Raw genomic sequence first — 19,305 nt, forward strand, 5'->3', positions numbered from 1 at the left:
CTTCAGTTTCTGTTACATCCTTACTGTCGTTTGCTTTAGGATCGATGAAAATAAAAAAATACCGAAAACAATAGTAACTTAGAAAAGAAAAATGAAGATAAAGAAAGGAGTTTTTTTTTTTTTCACATTTCCACCTTAAAATAACTGACCCAGTTGTCCCATTATAAAAATATTTTTTTACAAATTAAATATACTTCAGTTCTAATGTTCTGGATTTTAGAATGATGCTTCTTAGAAAGTTTCCACCTTAGTAAGTCTTTTTGAGGTCTAACCTGATCTAACATGACTGTTCCCCACCCACCCCCACCTTCTGTGTAATAGGGAGGAAAGAAATGTAGTGGATGAGAGCACATACATATCCACACGCACACACACACACACACACACACACACACACACACACACACACACACACACATATACACCTCTACCTGAAACACAGAGTGTCTCACATCCAGACTTTCTCTAGATGGAATATGGGATCTAGGATCTTTTTTGGGAAGAAACTTGGTGGATACAACGCTTAATAATCACATGGATTATTTTTTTTTTTCAATCTGGATTACTTTATTTCCTAAATCTATCTTTATGTACTTATTGTTGTTTTAAAGTTGCAAGAAATTCCTGAAAAGTTGGTGCAGTGGGTAAGTTTCTGGCATCTCGTATCCATTAGATTAAGCTGGAATTTGTACTTTTTTTAGTTAATGTAGTAAAATCGGTGGTAGTTGGTGTGTGTGTGTGTGTGTGTGTGTGTGTGTGTGTGTGTGTGTGTGTGTGTGTGTGTGTGTGTGTGTGTGTGTGTGTGTGTGTGTGTTCTCTTCATATAAACAGTCGTGACTGCAGTGATTGCTTTCTCTTTCCTTCTCTATACAATTCCTTTTCGAATGTTATTTCTGTTTCCTTCTAAACTTTTTCTTCATTCCAAAATGAATGCTGCTCTAACAGTATTACATTTTCTTAGCCAATTCTTATTTCACTAGTAAATTCAAACAGTACCGGTAATAATAGAACACCTATAAAAACAAAATCAATTACTTTTATGCTATTAAGAATTCCATATACTGTTATGAATTATGAAAAAAAATCAGCACAGGATTTATTATGAATGTGTGAAAGGATATCATCTGAAGATATGTGAATCAAGTGACATTAATAATATTGTAAATAAATTGCCATGTGAAAATATAAGCACTTGCCTTGCATGTGAAAAAGGTATTTAAAAGGTACTAAAAGAACGACAAGGGATGAAAAAAGCGGAGATTGTGAATAAATTTGAAAAGAATTAGATAAATAACCATTAAGTGTGACAAATAAACAAGTGAAGTTAAATGAATCACCAGAAAAGAATCACATACTGTATGAAAAATGTTATATGTGAATCATGTAGAATGAATCCCAGTGTTCAGAATCGTATGTGAAATGAAATGAATTTTGTGAATCACATATGAATGCAAATGAATCACGAATGAACACAAATGAATCGTGAAAAGAATCATATGTGAAAACAAATGAATCATGTGAAAGAATCGCATGGGAAATTAAATGAATCGTGTGAACAGAACCACATGTGATAGTATTACATACCGTACATGAGGTGTGTGTGTGTGTGTGTGTGTGTGTGTGTGTGTGTGTGTGTGTGTGTGTGTGTGTGTGTGTGTGTGTGTGTGTGTGTGTTGGGGGTTGAAACACTATATGAAGTTTGTAGATTTCACGTGTGAATCACGTGAATATTCAGGGGTGGAATACAGCAAGAAAGTTTTAAAGGAGTCTGAAAGGATGATTAGAAAAAGATTCCAGTTTTTTCTTTCATCTTCTTCTTGGAACAATTATCTATTTTGACGCGTGAAGAACGCCAGCACATTGTTCAGCACGAGCATCATTTGAAAGCCACATGCGTGTTTTATTGTTCGGGGATGACATTGCTTCTCCACCTACAGCTCTGCACTGATGGACACGTGAAGCTGGAGCATTTAGAAAGGACTGAACGTGAGACCGCGCGTGCGTGCCCAGGATGCACGCTTTCCGTGGAGGCTCGCGCAACCTGCGCGCCGGATTCTTGGCGCTCGTGCTGTTTTTGCTCCAGGCGCGATGCGGGAGCGGCGCGTGTCCTGCGCCTTGTGTGTGCCACTTTACCACCGAGGTGCACTGTACGTTTAAGTCCCTGAGCATAATGCCCAGGGGGGTTCACTCAGATGTGAAGAAAATTAACCTGGGGTAAGAGACGGTGTTTCTCTCTATATATCTGTCTGTGTCTCTACCTGTCTGTGTCTCTATCAGTCTGTCTGTGTCTATACCTGTCTGTGTCTCTATCTGTCTGTCTGTGTCTCTATCAGTTTGTCTGTGTCTCTATCAGTTTGTCTGTGTCTCTACCTGTCTGTGTCTCTATCAGTCTGTCTGTGTCTATACTTGTCTGTGTCTCTATCTGTCTGTCTGTGTCTCTATCAGTCTGTCTGTGTCTATACCTGTCTGTGTCTCTATCTGTCTGTCTGTGCCTATACCTGCTTCTCTCTCTCTCTCTCTCTCTCTCTCTCTCTCTCTCTCTCTCTCTCTCTCTCTCTATCTGTCTGTGTCTCTATCTGTCTGTCTGCTCTCTCACTCTCTCTCTCTCTCTCTCTCTCTCTCTCTCTCTCTCTCTTTGTCTGCCTCTCTCTGTCTGTCTCTCTCTCTCTCTCTCTCTCTCTCTCTCGCTCTGTGTCTCTATCTGTCTGTCTGTGTCTCTGTCTGTCTCTGTCTCTCTCTCTCTCTCTCTCTCTCTTTCTCTCTATCCTTTTCTCTTCTCTCAATATTTCTATTTATCTCTCCCTATTTCTGTCTATCTCTTTCTCTCTCTCTCTCTCTCTCTCTCTCTCTCTCTCTCTCTCTCTCTCTATCTATCTATCTATCTCTTTCTCTCTGACACACACGTATACACACACGCTAAGAGGACTATCTGACTATTTTAACACACTTCCTCATTCACACATGTACCTGTGTTTTGTTCCACTCCATCGTGAACCTCCATATTTCAGCTAATAATCTCTTATTGTTTGTATTTTTAGCTACAACAGCCTAACAATCCTAAAAGAACATGAACTGTCAGGTTTGAAAAGCTTGGAGTTGTTAATGCTGCACAGTAACACCATCCAAACCATTGAGGACAGGTCGTTCGTCGACCTCAAGGCTCTGCAGGTAAATGACCGTTTCTAAACTCGTCCGGCTCGGGTGTGCTGAAATGCTGATGTTTGAGATGTGTGCATATGCGGTTCAGCTGTTCGAAGTCAGGCACAAATAAATCTTTGTAGTGGAAAAAAAAAACTTGGACCTCAGGCTGTTTGTTTCCGAAACAAATCGTGTGTTGAACGATGGTCAGATGCTAAAATGAAACAGATGATAGATGAAAGGATGACTCATCAATTGTAAACTCAAAAATATTATTTATGGAATACAATGCCTGAGTTGTGTAGCTGCCATCAATTGAAAAACATTGTGAAAAACAATTGATTCTTTTTACAAGACTCTGACATTGACGAGCAGTTGTTAAAGAGTACCATAGTATACTGTATATAGTATTCTATACAATAGTACTACAATTAGGAAGGTTCTACTGGTGCTCAAATACTGATTATAGCATACTGGACAGTGTCTCGGGATGGCAGTAAGTGCTGGGCACATCCATTAGGCTTTTTTCCAGGAATCCAGAACATGAGAATCTCCCCTAAAACACACTGAGACATAGTAATGGCTCATAATCATAGACCAAAACATATGTAAACACAAGACATGGACAAAAGCCCCAACAAAATGAGGTATGATAATGCCAGAAAAATGACTGTGAATCCTTGCCAAACTTTACATTTACAAACCTCACAATTGTATCACACTAGTATGCCAATGTTTGTGATTATATGTAATACAATAAAAAATATGATAATATATAAAACAAATAAAATAAGCTACAATACACAAAACTTGAGATTAAGCTTTTTCTCAGGCAGTATATTGAAAATAATATATTGAATAAATTATTAACCCTTGAGTACTATAGATAAAGATAAAACACACACACACACACACACACATATAGACACAAAAGACTCTATGTACACTATAGTGCACTATACTGTTTTAATACTAACAAGGGTTTCTTGATGATTTTGCCTCCTTAGGTATTAAAAATTAGTTACAATAGAGTGAAAGAGCTACGCAAAGATACATTCCAAGGCCTGGACAATTTGTTTCGTCTCTATATGGACCATAATGTAATCGAATTCATCCATCCAGAAGCTTTCTATGGTCTGACTTCTCTACAGTTGATCAATCTCGAAGGCAACATACTCCAGCAACTTCATCCAGATACTTTCATAACTCTGAGACACAACCAGATATTCAAATTTTCATCTATCAAGACCATATATCTCTCAGAAAATGCACTGACCACTCTACCGGCTACAGTGTTCACTGGTTGTTACCAGCTTGAGAATCTCTTTCTCAGTGGAAACCCTTGGTCGTGCGATTGTCGAATGGACTGGCTTGCAGCATGGATCAAAAGGAATCCAGGTACGGATGACAGAGCCCTTTCCTTCAAGTCACTGCATACAAAATACTGACTTCCATTTATGATCATCTGTGACAACATTAAAGGAACAGTTTTTTTCTGTTTACTGAACATAGATTTTTGGTGGACTTTACACACAAAGTGTCTAAGGCCAAAATTATGTTCACAGAGAATGCACAAATTTCTGTGTAAATTGCTATAATACAACTATTACCTGATGTTCTTAGCTTGTTGCTTCTGCCTAAAACATCAATTTTGTTTTTATAGGTGTCTTGAAATGCAAAAGAGACAGGAAGCTCTCTGTAGAACAGATGTGCCCCATGTGTGACTCACCACTTACCTCCAGAGGCAATAATATTATTTATCTGTCAAGTCAAGCTTACACATGTTCTAAGCCATGGATTCATTCCCGTTTGAAACAGAGAAATATCACAATGGAAGAGAATAGCTATACTCAAGTTCTTCCCAAAGACTTTATTGCTCCAATAGGGTCGATGGAAATGAAAATCATAGACCAGTATAACAATAATGCCAGCGTCTCCTGTGTTGTACAGAGGCCAGGGGGTTTGGAAAACTTGAACGTAACCCAAGGAGTAGTAGGTGAAAATGTTACAACACTCAGTGCTACCGTGTCTACATGGCTTGTTTGTAATATTGATTATGATCACATTCGACAGCTTTGGAACATCTTGGCCTCGTATAGTGATTCTCCAATGAGACTTGAGAGGGAATTTCTTCTAACCATGTCACCAGAAATGATCTACACCTACAAGCAAGCAAGAACAGCTGATCCTGGGCTGAATGAAATGTTCACAGAGATCGAGGCGGAAATTAAGGCAAATCCTGCATGGTTAATGCAAGGTACCATTAACCTACAGTTGGACCTTACTACCACTACATATTCAACCCTCCACGTTAAGTATTTCTCCAATATTGAAATAAATATTGAAAGCAATAAAGTGAGAAGAGACCGATTCAGCTGGACTATGATCAAAAAGGACAACCAGACCAAGACTGAGTTTTCAGTACTTTCTGGTGGTGTGTCTGAACTGAACTGTGAGACCTTTGGTGATCCCAAACCTTCCATAGAGTGGATATTACCAGATGGAATAAAGGTCCGTGCACCATATAGCAGTGAGGACCGGAGGATAGTTATTTTAGACAATGGGAAGCTTACTTTAAAGGCAGCAGATAGCTCAGATTCTGGTATTTACCACTGCATTGCCACTAATTATCTAGATGCCGATGTACTTTCTTTTAGGGTTACTGTACTGTCCCCAGATGTTGAGGAGGAAGAGGTCAATGGTGTTCAGCATTCCCGAACAGTGGGTGGGAGCTTAGTTCTTGATTGCGAAGCAAATGGCACTCCACAAGCCACTGTTCAATGGATATTACCAGACCACACAGTTGTGGACCGGTCTTTTGGAAACAGGAAAATCTACCCAAATGGTACTTTAGCAATACATCCACTGACTGAGAGAGACAGGGGTTTTTACAGATGCCTTGCGGCTAACCATCTTGGGGTAGATTTATTAACCTCCTTAGCAAATGTTTCTAACGATGTTTCAAAAGTTGTTCCACTGACCAGCATAGATGGCTCTGGTGATGATGAACTGCTAAGTACAGAAAATAGACAAATACTTTACAGTGAAGGTCTTTCTAGTAGAGTTAACCAGGAATCAAGGACAATTACTTCAGATAGACCATACCCAAGGCTCAAGCCCTCACTTCGCCATGGAGCAACAAATAGAAGGGGAGGTAGCAGACAAACCGGGTGGTCTAGAAGGGTGTTTGACAAAGCGTACAGGAGAGTAGACCCTGTGAGATTAGCAGATTATATCAAAAGATCTCAAAACAAAAAATCAGGGAATGATAAAGATGGCCATATAAACCAGTCAGATAAATCACAAGCTAATGTAGCACTTTCTGTCGATGATGAGACAGGTTCAGGAATTTCAGGGTTTGAAGGTAAAGGTTCCATGCCAGATCAAGCGATATCAACTACAGAAAATCCAGAAAATATTTATGGTAGTGTTATGACCACATATCACCTGCTAGAAAATGATCAGAATAAGGTTACTGAAATCACAGAGGTACTAAGCAATTCTATAGCAACAACAGAAAACATGAGAACTATCACAACAGGCTCCTACTCTCACATAGACGACAGCCCAATGGTGCCAAGTGTTACTCTTAGCAATTATGAATTTCAAAATGATGATGAGACAACACCTTTTAAAACCACCCAAGATTATGACATTGGTCCTAGTAGTAGTAAAGCCTACATCTCAGAAAGAAGCACTGATACACCTTTGCAACCATTTACCATGAAGTATACAGTTCCTGAGACCATGGATGAAATGGAACTTCAATTTTCTGGGGATATGCCAGAAACTGCAACTGACGACTTGCCACGTATCGACACACAGAGCCGTAATGTGGCATCAGTGCTGGATCGACCAACACAAAGGGTAAACCCAGTAGTACACATGTCTGTCGATCCTGAGAGTCATACCACTTTTACAGCAATCACTACAACAGAAAAAGAACAGGATGAAATCACATTTCATACTACGCAAAAAATCAAGTCTCCACATCTGCCCCCGGGATCTACCATCATCTCACACCAGCAAATAAAAATTATTCCTCCCAATAAAAAGCAACCAGGAAGGAGACGTAATTTTTTCAGCAGGCGCAGAATTATTCGGCCGAACAAGATTACAGATATACAGTCCTTACTAGATAAGCTCAAAAGACCTTCTGTAGAGTATGAGATCAATGCCACTGTTCCATACAAAGTGGAACTGACCACAAGTTGTGATAATGAGAGAGGAAGAATGCCAACTGTAAAATCCAATGCAGAGCATTTAACTAGAGGATTTCAAGTGCAGACCTCTTCTGTAGGAAAAATGGAAAAGCTCATTACAACAACCCTGAGCACTCCATTTATTACTTCATCGATGATATCCCCTAAGTCCACTACTACAAATGTCCCTGAACAAAAGCCTTCAGAAGGTCCCATGAAAGAAGCTTTAACCACTGCTGCATCTACAACAACTAAAGCTTCTAAAGTCATACAGGGAAAGATACCATGGCAAAGATTGTTCGGAAGCAAACAGGGTCAGCGGGAAATTCTCAAGAGACTTAGAAAGCCATCTAAACCATCAGTAACAATAAAAAGCAAAGCAACTGTCAGAACTATGACCACAACTGCACCATCAATGGTTTTAACTTCCTTACCTACAGCTGAGTCAATAGCTGCACCAATGACTGCCATACCTCATGTCAGACAAGGAAATCAAGGCAATTTGGGGAAATCCCCTGAAAACATACCAAGTTTGTCAAAATTCGCAGAATCACAGAATGCTCATAAAGTCATCTCTTTATTTACAACTGCCAGTCCATCTGGCAAGTACCAGAAAACAACAGTAATGTACACAACAGCATCTACACCTATGTATGCATCCAAGGTATTTACAGCTACAGCATCTCACATTACACCAATACCACCATCCATGACAAAGAAGACATACAAAGAAGACATAGCTGAGTTCTCAGGGTCTTACTCTGGAGGGTCTGGGGGATTTTCTGGTAGACCTTCACGAATTCGAAAGCCTGGTTTCCACAGACGGCGTTTTAGAGGAAGACGGCCACTTAAAGTATCTACCACACAAGCCCCAACTACCAAATCTGCTACATTTGAAACCACCACTTTAATGCAACAGACAACCTCAAGATTAACCAAGCCATTCTATATACCTACTACAGAGGTTGCAAAATCTACTATATACACACCATCTGACAAAATAGATTCCGACAATAAGGAATTTAGAACCAAAGCCAAACCAACCAATTTCCCAAAAACTCATTCTATTCCGAGCGAACTTTCACCTACAGCCAGCTTTTCTTATACAACTAATATAGTAATGCCCTACAACACACCACAGTCGAAAAAAAAGAAAACCAAAGCAAGAATAAACTCCAATAAAAGAATCCCACCACAAAGAGGTGGAGGAAGGTATCAAACTCAGAGACCTGTGAACAAAAACAGGGAGCATCTGGAACAACTAACAACAACTGCTTCTCCGGTCACTAAAAAGAGGCCTAGTACCGAGAGGACACTAATTTTTGATGCAGTAACTGTTGTCACAACAGAAGAAAACAACAAGCTTACTTCATTTCCATCCAGCAAAAGTATCTCTAATCAAATTCCAAATAATTATGATCACATTACTGTTTATGACACTATATCACCAACTACCAAAGGATTTGAATCATCTACAAATGACATAGCATCTAAGCCAATAATTGTTGGTGGACGTGCAGCCAGTTTTACAGTCGAATCCAACTCTGATGCACTCATTCCTTGTGAGGCTTCAGGTAATCCTGAACCTGCCATCAGCTGGAAACGGTTTTCCCCAGACACAGGTACCCAAATTCTGAATGTTTAAAATGAATGTTTTAAAATATCGGTTTTGTGTTTTAATGTGTTTAATTTTATAAAGATGGTGTTTTTATGCATTTGTTTTATTTTATTTTTTTCATTTTAGGGACTACATTAACCATTAACGGAAAATTGGGTAAATTTGAGGTGTTCAGGAATGGAACATTGTTGATTGAGAATGCAAACGTCAAAGACAGAGGACAGTATGTTTGTCTGGCTGAGAATGCTTATGGGTCTGACAAACTCACTGTCATGCTGTCAGTGGTTGCTTATCCTTCCCGGATATTGGAAGCAAAGGTTCGAGAGATTAAAGTCCACTCTGGTGAAAAAGTTGAGCTGAAATGCAAGACAGAAGGAAGACCTGTGCCAGTTGTAGCGTGGATTCTAGCAAACCGCACTCAGGTTAGGGCTCAAAATAATGGTCATGGCAGAGTAAATGTTACAAAAGAAGGCACTCTGGTCATCCAACAGGTATCAATATACGATCGAGGATATTATAAGTGCATTGCAAGTAACCCAGCTGGTATAGATACAGCGACCGTGCGTCTTCAGGTGGTGGCAGCTCCCCCTGGCATTTTGGAAGAAAAACGGCAGCTGTTGAGAACTGATGTTGGCCAGAGTGTATGGATGCCCTGTACAGCACAAGGAGACCCTCAACCCACTACGCACTGGGTTTTGATGGATGGGAGGGTTGTAATGCCACTTTACAGTAGCTCCAGAGTGTACTCATTTCCTAATGGTACTCTTCACTTGAAAAACCTGGATGTCTCTGACAGTGGAAAATATGAATGTATTGCTACAAGTTCCACAGGATCTGAGCGGCGAGTAGTCACACTATCAGTGGAAAAAACAGAAATTGCCCCAGAAATAATTGAAACATCTGACAAGAGTACTGAGCTGGCATATGGCAGCCAACTTCGTCTGAACTGTTCTGCAACCGGTATTCCCAAACCCAAAATTATTTGGAGACTTCCTTCCAAAGCCCTTGTGGACCAGTGGCATAGGTAATTAAAAAAAAACACATCCACATGCATACATTTAAATAACATTTTACCAAATACATTCAAATACTGGGGCACGGTGGCATAGTGGTTAGCACGTTTGGGTGTTCGATACCCGCTTCCACCTTGTGTGTGTGGAGTTTGCATGTTCTCCTCGTGCCTCGGGGGTTTCCTCCGGGTACTCCGGTTTCCTCCCCCGGTCCAAAGACATGCATGGTAGGTTGATTGGCATCTCTGGAAAATTGTTTGTAGTGTGTGAGTGTGTGAGTGAATGAGAGTGTGTGTGCCCTGCGATGGGTTGGCACTCCAACCCATGGTGTATCCTGCCTCGATGCCCGATGACGCCTGAGATAGGCACAGGCTCCCCGTGACCCGAGAAGTTCTGATAAGCGGTAGAAAATGAATGAATGAATGAACATTCAAATACTCAAAAACTATCAAACAGTTTATCAAATATCTTCATTCAAAAGATACATTTTACTCAAATCATACATCTTCCTCTTACATTAATGGTTTACAACAGCTTGCAGAAAAAATGCATCTTGAACCTAACTTCCAATTTCCATTTTTTCTATTAGCGGTGGTGTATAGTTTAAAGAAATCTGGTGATGAATTAGGTTAAAAGTAGGCTTCTTATTATCTTAACAAACTTTTACTTTTATGATTACAGAATGGGCAGTCGTATCCAGGTGTTGGAGAATGGCACGCTTATCATCGACTCAGTTAGTGACAAGGATGCTGGAGACTACCTTTGTGTAGCACGCAGCAATGCTGGAGATGATCTACAACTAATGAAAGTCTTTGTGTCCATGAAGCCAGCTAAGATTGAACCCAAGTTTATTGGTAAGAAACAGGTACCATATGGCAAGGAACTAAAGGTGGACTGCAAGGCTTCTGGTGCCCCTGTACCAGAGATTTCATGGGGCTTGCCAGATGGTACATTGGTCAACAATGCTCTTCAAGCCGATGGCGTAATTAGAAGTCGATCCAAACGTTATATATTGTTTGATAATGGAACACTTTATCTAAATAGGGTGGGGATGGATGAAGAAGGTGACTATACATGTTATGCAGAGAACACCTTAGGCAAGGATGAAATGCATGTTCAAATTACTGTTGTGAGTGCAGCACCTCGGATACGCCCCTCGGCCCTCAATTATGCCAAGGTTAAGCCAGGAGGGAATGTCCGCTTTGACTGTGAAGCCATTGGGGAACCCAAACCAAAGATTCTGTGGATGCTACCGTCAAGTGACATGATTGCTGCATCAAATGAACGATATTTGATGCATGTCAATGGATCTCTCGATATCCGCAATGTAAAATTATCTGATGCAGGAGAATATGTTTGCATAGCTCGCAATGCTGCTGGTGATGAGAGCAAAGTATACAAGTTGGAAATAGATGGAAATCCACCCATCATCAATGGCTATTACCAGAACAAGACAGTTGTTAAGGATACAGCAGAAAAATATTCTAGAAAGTTCATAGACTGCAAGGCAGAAGGAGACCCACCTCCAAAGATCACATGGATAATGCCAGACAATATCTTTCTTACAGCTCCTTACTATGGGAGCAGAGTTATTGTCCACTACAATGGAACTCTAGAGATCCGCAATGTTAGACCTACAGACACAGCTGAGTTTATATGTATAGCACGGAATGATGGGGGTGAATCTGTCTTAGTTATACACCTGGAGGTTACCAACCAACTTATGAGGCCTATCTTTAAAAACCCCTTTAATGAGAGATTGATGACTCGACTAGGCAAAACTACAGTACTTAACTGTTCTGCTGATGGAAATCCACCTCCAGATATGATCTGGACTTTACCCAATGGTACACAGTTGATTGGAAGGCAAAATATGGGATCTCATCATCATTTGGGCAGTGATGGCACATTTGTCATACATAATCCAAGCAAAGGGGATGCAGGCAAGTATCGCTGTGCTGCAAAGAACAAGATGGGATACATTGAGAAACTAATTATTCTAGAGGTTGGACAAAAGCCTTACATTCTGACACGACCAAGAGGGATTATTCGTAGTGTGTCTGGAGAACCACTGTTCCTCCACTGTTTGGCTGATGGAAGCCCTCGTCCCAACATCCTCTGGACACTGCCAGGAGGTCATGTCATAAGCCGCTCTCAGATCACTGGTCGCTATCAGCTAATGGACAATGGTACGCTGGTCATCCACCAGACCAATTTACACGACCGTGGGAATTATATGTGCCGTGCAAAGAATAATGTAGGGGATGCACTTCTATCTGTGCCTGTCGTCATAGTTGCCTACACACCCCGCATCACGAATGGACCCCCACCAAATGTAAGGACAACAACAGGCACTCCAGTGCAACTACCCTGCATTGCTGTTGGAATACCAAAACCAGAAATCACCTGGGAACTGCCTGACCGATCAGTTCTCTCCACAGCCGGAAAGGGACGTTCTGCAGGTAGTGAGCTACTCCATCCATCAGGCACACTTATAATTCAGAAGCCAACAAGAGCTGACTCTGGCACTTATAAGTGCTTAGCAACTAATCATCTTGGAACAGACACCAGAGTCACATTTCTGACGGTTATTTAAAAGAGTCAACGAACATCCACCAGCGCTTTTTAAATCTTCAAGACAATTGACAGACACCAGTGCTTCCAAAATCTCCTTTGTAAATTAAATTCTATTATGGCATATTTTATCATTTAGAGTGGCAAGAACCTAAATTTCCGACAAGGGCCTGAAATCTGCAGTCAAGTACAACCAAATAGTTATATGTTGATACAATATGAGGCGCTAATCACAGATGCTAATACATGCAAAGCTGTTTCTGAGATTGCTATGTATGTGATTTCACTATTATTGCCCGTATAAGTCATATAGTGAGCAGCTGACAACAATATATATATTTTTTCAATACATTTTGTAACACAGTTTATGTCGATGTAAAATATTTGCAAGTTACAACATTTAAGACTGAATTAATATATTTGGAAAACTATCACAATTTTTATGTGATTGATAGTATACACGTATAGTGGTCTCGTTTTTATAATTCTACTAAAGAAACAATAGTGTTTGTTACTATATGAATGGCTTTTGAAGTATTTTCTGAAACACTTGTGTTTAATATTTATGTGACTTTTATACTTTATAAAATATTTCAGTATTGTTTCACATCAATTGAAATATTTTCTTTCTGTAGAATGTTAGGGTGCTTTCACACCTGCCTTGTTTAGTTCGGTTGAATCGTACCAGAGTTCGATCGCTCGTTTGGTGCGGTTTGTTTGGGCAGGTGAGAATGCAGCGATCGAACTCTGGTGCACACCAAAAGCGGACCAAACAAGCGTACCGAGACCTCCTTGAAGAGGTGGTCTCGGTACGCTTTCAAACGAACTCTGGTACGGTTCGTTTGTGGTGAGAACACGGTCTGAGATAGAATAGACCTAACTGCAAAAAGTATTGCGCATTTTGGACTAAACCAGCTGCCGTAGAGGGTCATTGGCAATATTTTCGGAAGATGAGCATGTCACAGTTTCGCAAACATAATGCTCGCCGCCTCCTAAAGTGTCCTGCGATGCATCTTCGCCGTTTGCAGTGCATTAAAACTATATTTTAAAGCTGCATCCGCGCTTCATTCTGAAAATTAAGACTTTGCATAGAGTGCTGTATACAATAGTAACGATGTAGTAGATTACAACCACGAACATAATCACAGCGCACGGTCGTCTCTCCGTGGTGTACTGTATGCTGTATTTTCCTCTTTTTGTTTACTTCCGGAGTTTCGTTGAAATTTCCCGCACGTTTATTCTGACCGATCGAGAAGCAGTTTAGGAAATACGCTCAAAGACATGTGGCCAATGAGTGATGTGGATGTTATCACATGACTGTATTTTGGTTCGTTTCAACTGGGGCGGAACAGAACGATCAGTGTGGTGTGAAAAGGAACCAAACCTGATAAAAAGCTACAAAGTACCATTTATTTGCTTTTGGTCCGGACAAAATGAACCGAACTGTAGGTGTGAAAGCACCCTTATTGTCTGTAATATTACTTTATTTCAGAAACCTCTTTAAGTCAGGATTTAAATAGATTTTTTTTATCCTTTTTTACATTATTACTTAAGTTAGCACAAATTCTGTGTATTCTCACAGAAATGTGTACCAGTCGTTAGTTTATACAGCACATTATCCCGTCTCCTGCCTACTGTTTATTGACGCTTCAACAGTCGCTGTTTAAATATGAACGGGCACTATAAATTAAAGTTTTTCTTGTTTTCAGACAAAACATCTTCCAGAATATATGTAAGACAAGCTGGAGAAGGACTTTTCCATTAACACTGGAATGTGGAATTGATTTGTAAGCTAGAGAAACCACTAGCATATGCTCACAAGAACAATCAAGTGATATTAGCTGGTTTGGCAAGATAGACTCTGTAACAAATAGTAATTTGGGTTCGGTTATGTAATCCTGCCTAGAAAAGCAAATCACTTATAAATTGTGTCAGAAAAACAGAATTTGTAGTGCTGATATTTATCTTTGAGCTTAAAGATTGACAGATTACTATTCATTGATTATACTTGGCACAAAAACCTTTAAATAGCTCGAGTTTCCAATTGGGTAACTTTGTATACCTCAAAAATATACTATCTTCAAGTAGACATTTAGCAAATGCTTTTATCAAGAGCAATTTACAATTCCATACTTATAAAAATGCCTAGGAGATAAACTCACAACTTTGTGATCAGTAGGTCAAAGTCTAAACAAGACCGCTGCTGGGATTTCCAAGTTTTTAACTTCTATATAACTTTTTTAATAATAAATGAACTGAACGATAAAAGACAAAAATTCCCCTTTGTCTGAGTATATTAAGTATCTCCTTGTTAGAAATCCGAGATTATTTGTAGTGGCATTGGTTCCTTTTACTGGAGGGTAGAAATATAGCATTAGCTTAGCTCATTAAGATGAGCTCATCTGGGCTGAATTAGTCAGATTTTATGAGCTTGAATTTGGAAGCCTATGCTTTGCTAGAAGCAAAACAAAAATTGAATACAGATAAGATATCATTTAAATCTAAAGAATTAAAATTTATACAGTTAAATAATAATGACTCAAATACTGGGAAGTCATATACTGTAGGAGTCACATCGGTGTTGTGAAATATTGGCAACACAGTATGCATTATCTGCTTTTCTTGCCTGTGTTGGTTGATTTATTTTTGTTCAAATGAATAAAGTCTAAAAAGATGTTTTAGTTTATGTTATATGTCAAATCCATCCGTGCTGTCCTTTGGGTAACATCTGGCCAGTGGATTCCCCCAGTTGGAATGAACGTTTTTAGGATTCCAGCTGGCTACAACACAGCACATGAAGAGTAATGGAAAAATAAAGCTTGCCCATTTCAGTCAGAGGCTTTCTCAAAAGCCTGCCATATCTGATACAAGTTCTCCAGAGTTCTCCACAAACACTGATCACTTCTGTAAACTTCATCTAATGAGATGATCCTGCTTAAGATGGACATTTTATACAGTAAATTGAGGGACTTTTAGATTGTAATCATTTGTGAAATCTAGTGTATATACGCTGGGTAGCAGTCTGACCGTTTAATGTTACATACTCGAAGGTAGAAGGTACAGTAGTAAAAAGTCAAATACGTAGATGAAATTGTTCAGTCTGCCAAAATATAGAACTTGAATTTTAAACACAATCTACTTCCTCATGTCTCAGGGTACTTTCTGTACTCCACCTGCACTCAGAGGTAAACCGATAATGCTAAATTGCTCTTAACAAACATATTTCCTCCATCAGGTGATTACGATCTTTTCTGGGTTTTTAGGAAGTAGTTCATCCTTAAATGTTAACAATGAATCTAAACAAGGGAAGTGAAGAGAATAGTTTGAATGGATTCATTTTCCTAGCATTAAAATTAGCTCTCTATTCATGAGCATGTTGGAGAATTTCTGTAGAACTTTTCTCACAGCATTCCATTTCTATAACCTGTGTTCGAATATTTTCCACCAAGCCTGCTATGGTGATACAGGAATTTCACAACGGTGGTTGAAAATCTGCATGTTGGTCCCACAGCCACAAAGGATAGATTCATCTTTCTGTTTCCATCACAGATTTCCCGTTACTGAATGTGTAGTAACACAAAACTGGAAATTAGCAGCATGAATTATTTCCAGCGGCTGCTGCTCTGGGATGTCACAAAATATTTTTAATTGACCATTTTCAGATCGAACATATGAAGTTACTTTCCTTGATAAATTAAGTTCCAGACCATATAATGAGCTCCAGGTGATCGTGTATAAGCCGGGCTTAACCACATGGACTGGTCAGCACCTTTCCCAGACACCCTGAGGCCCAAGGTTGATTAGTCCAGGCTTCAAAATCAGTCTTATATTATTACCTCCCCCAGGGTTTCAACTCAGACCTTTAAATATAGAGCAGACTTTGTTTATTTTACACTAAATACAGTTTGCAACAGCACAGCTTTCTTTTGAAGCCAGGAAAAGCTTCCTGTCTCTGAGATGATGTTTCCAATTCTCCAACCAGGCAGCACGGTAGAGTGGTTATGGTTTGTTAGGGACAGAGGGGCAAAGGGTCTGAATACATGTCTGCACCATGTTGTTGTAGCAGAGGGTGGGCAGGGAAATGATGCCGTTCTCTACTGTGCAGTTAATAAATGGATCACAGCTCATGCTTTAAGTACCTTCACTTCTGCAAAGTCCATCTGGTTCTTATTAGTCCTTAAAAGCCATTTTACTGAAGGGAACGCGTGTCAAATATTGCTGTCTGTTGACTTAATTAGTGGTTCATGAAGTTCAGTTGGATCAAAGGTGCTTGAGTGGCATATTGGGAAAACCCATTGGAATTTTTCCAGTTGCTGAATTCTGGGAAGCAGCCAAACAATAATAATTGTGACCAATAATTTCACCAAAAGCAACATGGAAATTCTATGTAGATGTTTTCATCTTGTCTAAAATTACAATATTACTTGCTACCAATAATACTAGCTAGCTATATTTGATTTAATCTCATGGTAAGCGTCATACTTTAAACAATTTAAAGCTATACAGAGATCCAGAGATAGCTAAAGATATAAAAATTATATAAAGATATAAAAATGACATTTATTTTTGAAACCAAGTAAGGGTTAAGTCATTCGAGTACAGTGCATGCTTACGATATGTAAAGTCACACTGTAGCTCTGTCTATAGAGTTTATGTTAAGGTCGTCAGTGTTTGCTTCTAACATTTCACACCACTGGTTATAACTGTTATGTCTGCCATGTGGCTTTTTACACTTTTTGTAAATAAGTAGCTATGAAAAGAAACCTTACTTAATGAGAACCAAATGTATATCAGTCTTGATGCTTGTGTGCAAACCGTACATCCAACATCCGTCTTATACATAAATAGCGTCTTTAGTATTTAATTTTTTCAGTTAAGGTGTTCAGTTTAGTTAATGCCTAAAATACATACCACTAATAAATATACACAAGTTGTTTATGGTGTGAACATTTTAATAGAGGTCCTATATTTTTAAAAGAATCTCAAAAATGTTTCAGAGGTTATTACTATGACAGGTCAAGAGAGAGGATGATGTGCTACTCATTCATCCAGCCTGTATCTTCATACACACAGACCGTTGTCCTACTTTTCGCTCTTGTTCAGATATAGAAGGAATATTTGGGCAATAAAAACATAGTGCAGGTCATGGGATCTACAGAACCTCCACACATTAAAGTTTATTTCCATACATACGGTGACATCATTCACTAGGAACACTCAAAACATCAGCGGGACGTCACATGGGGCCGCAGAGGAAAAATAAATCTGTTGATTTAAGCTTGTGTTTATGGGTAATTTTTACTAAAACATGCAGACTATGTTTACCCTCAAAGGTGAAGTTTGGCATCACTTTGTGGGCAATTAATAATTTTGAGGCAATAAAATCAGCAGATTATTTAGTGATTACCTTTCTGTTACAGCAGCACCGACCTTAGCACTAGCGTTGTTGAATACGTTATTGTTTCTATAGCAACAGCTCATAAGTTTGTAAGGCGGATGCTGTACATAATTCTAAGCCTAAAATAAAAATGAAGCGATGTATGTAAGAATGTGAGTAGATATTTGGTTAACATATAAGTTGCAGTGCTTGTTGAAGTTTATGTAAAATGACAAACCTTTTTTTTTATTATTATACTCTAAATGCAACAAAAAATGGATAAAAAGTACAACGTGTTCGTTAATTAAAAACTAAATAATAATACTTGATATAAGAGAAATAATTATCCATGCCAACCATGATTATTTTGTCCATGGTTTATTCTTTACATGCAGTGGATAGTGATATGTTTGTGGTCGATTATACAGCACTCGGTACCGATGGCTGCAAATGCACTAATGCAGGAATTAATTAACCTCGGTGGATGAATACATTTGGTTGTAAAATCAAACGCCAGCAGGCAGCTGTGTGCAAAACTGGGTCAACAGCAACATAGTCCAGGACATTCCGCACCACAAACATCACACACTCCACAACAGGACTAAGCACAAGCTCAAGGTGACAACTACAGTGTCACGCCATAATACACAAATCAACACAACAACAGCAATGCAATCCAATAAAGACTTTATTTAATAAACAACATAACTCGGAGGAGCATGCTCTTTGGTGTTACTACAATATGCTTCTCATTTTACTTAATTTGAAACTGAAATTAATGGCACTGGAAAAAAAAACTTAATCAAACCATATTTTAATGAGTCTGTTTGCTGTTTGCTCTTAGAATATTTGTGTGTGTGTTTATGAAATACATCACCAGCTCACTTGGAAGCACTCTTTTGGAGAGTTGATTTGTAGAATGAAACGCCTATACTGTAAAATCATACTGGGAACAGAGTGAGTTCATCTGATGTGAAGACAGTGAAGTCATTTTTGGAAAACTTAAAGCTGCAGTAAATATCTCATGGAGATTTAGGGATTTGGAGACCTCTGTGGTGGATGCATGTAACTACAGGAAGTTCACAAAAAAATTTTTTGAATGTCAGCACTCTTTTTCTATGTGAAATAATTGATGGTCGTGAAGCTACAGGCTCCTCATTGTCAACATATCATACATACCAACTTTGTAATAACTAGCATGATATTAGACAATCTTGATGCTATGCATCAAAAATTAACGTTTTAACTTATATTTATGTAGATCAAAACCCCATATATGAAACTTCCATTGAATTCAGTACTGCTTCTCTGACCCTCAAGGCTGCTTCACAATTTGAGAACAAAACCAAAAAATAAGAAAGATAACCATGGAAATAACTAAGTAAT

The 19,305-nt window shown here is 39.0% G+C and overlaps 1 protein-coding gene across 2 annotated transcripts; it reads left to right on the plus strand.

The window, feature by feature from the left end:
- The first annotated feature begins 387 nt into the window (after positions 1-387).
- On the plus strand, positions 388-13,213 carry igsf10 (immunoglobulin superfamily, member 10). Of its 2 annotated transcripts, XM_047806744.1 has the most exons (7): positions 388-644; positions 1,938-2,214; positions 3,039-3,168; positions 4,146-4,536; positions 4,802-8,962; positions 9,085-9,982; positions 10,650-13,213. In XM_047806744.1, the coding sequence occupies exons 2-7, from the start codon at positions 2,012-2,014 to the stop codon at positions 12,562-12,564; spliced, it is 7,698 nt and encodes a 2,565-aa protein (XP_047662700.1). In that variant the 5' UTR covers positions 388-644; positions 1,938-2,011; the 3' UTR covers positions 12,565-13,213. The 2 variants fall into 2 exon arrangements, with proteins under 2 accessions (XP_047662700.1, XP_026998426.2); XM_027142625.2 differs by lacking the exon at positions 388-644 and having other exon boundaries at positions 1,577-2,214.
- The last annotated feature ends 6,092 nt before the right edge of the window (positions 13,214-19,305 follow it).

This window comes from Tachysurus fulvidraco, chromosome 22, assembly GCF_022655615.1.
Source record: "Tachysurus fulvidraco isolate hzauxx_2018 chromosome 22, HZAU_PFXX_2.0, whole genome shotgun sequence".
Taxonomy (NCBI): Eukaryota; Metazoa; Chordata; class Actinopteri; order Siluriformes; family Bagridae; genus Tachysurus; species Tachysurus fulvidraco.

Bases quoted from the DNA above. Each gene is read 5' to 3' on its own strand.
- igsf10 (XM_047806744.1), top strand. From the start codon at position 2,012: ATGCACGCTTTCCGTGGAGGCTCGCGCAACCTGCGCGCCGGATTCTTG. The intron at 2,215-3,038 runs GTAAGAGACGGT...TTGTATTTTTAG, and splicing joins GTGAAGAAAATTAACCTGGG to CTACAACAGCCTAACAATCC. The intron at 4,537-4,801 runs GTACGGATGACA...TTGTTTTTATAG, and splicing joins ATGGATCAAAAGGAATCCAG to GTGTCTTGAAATGCAAAAGA.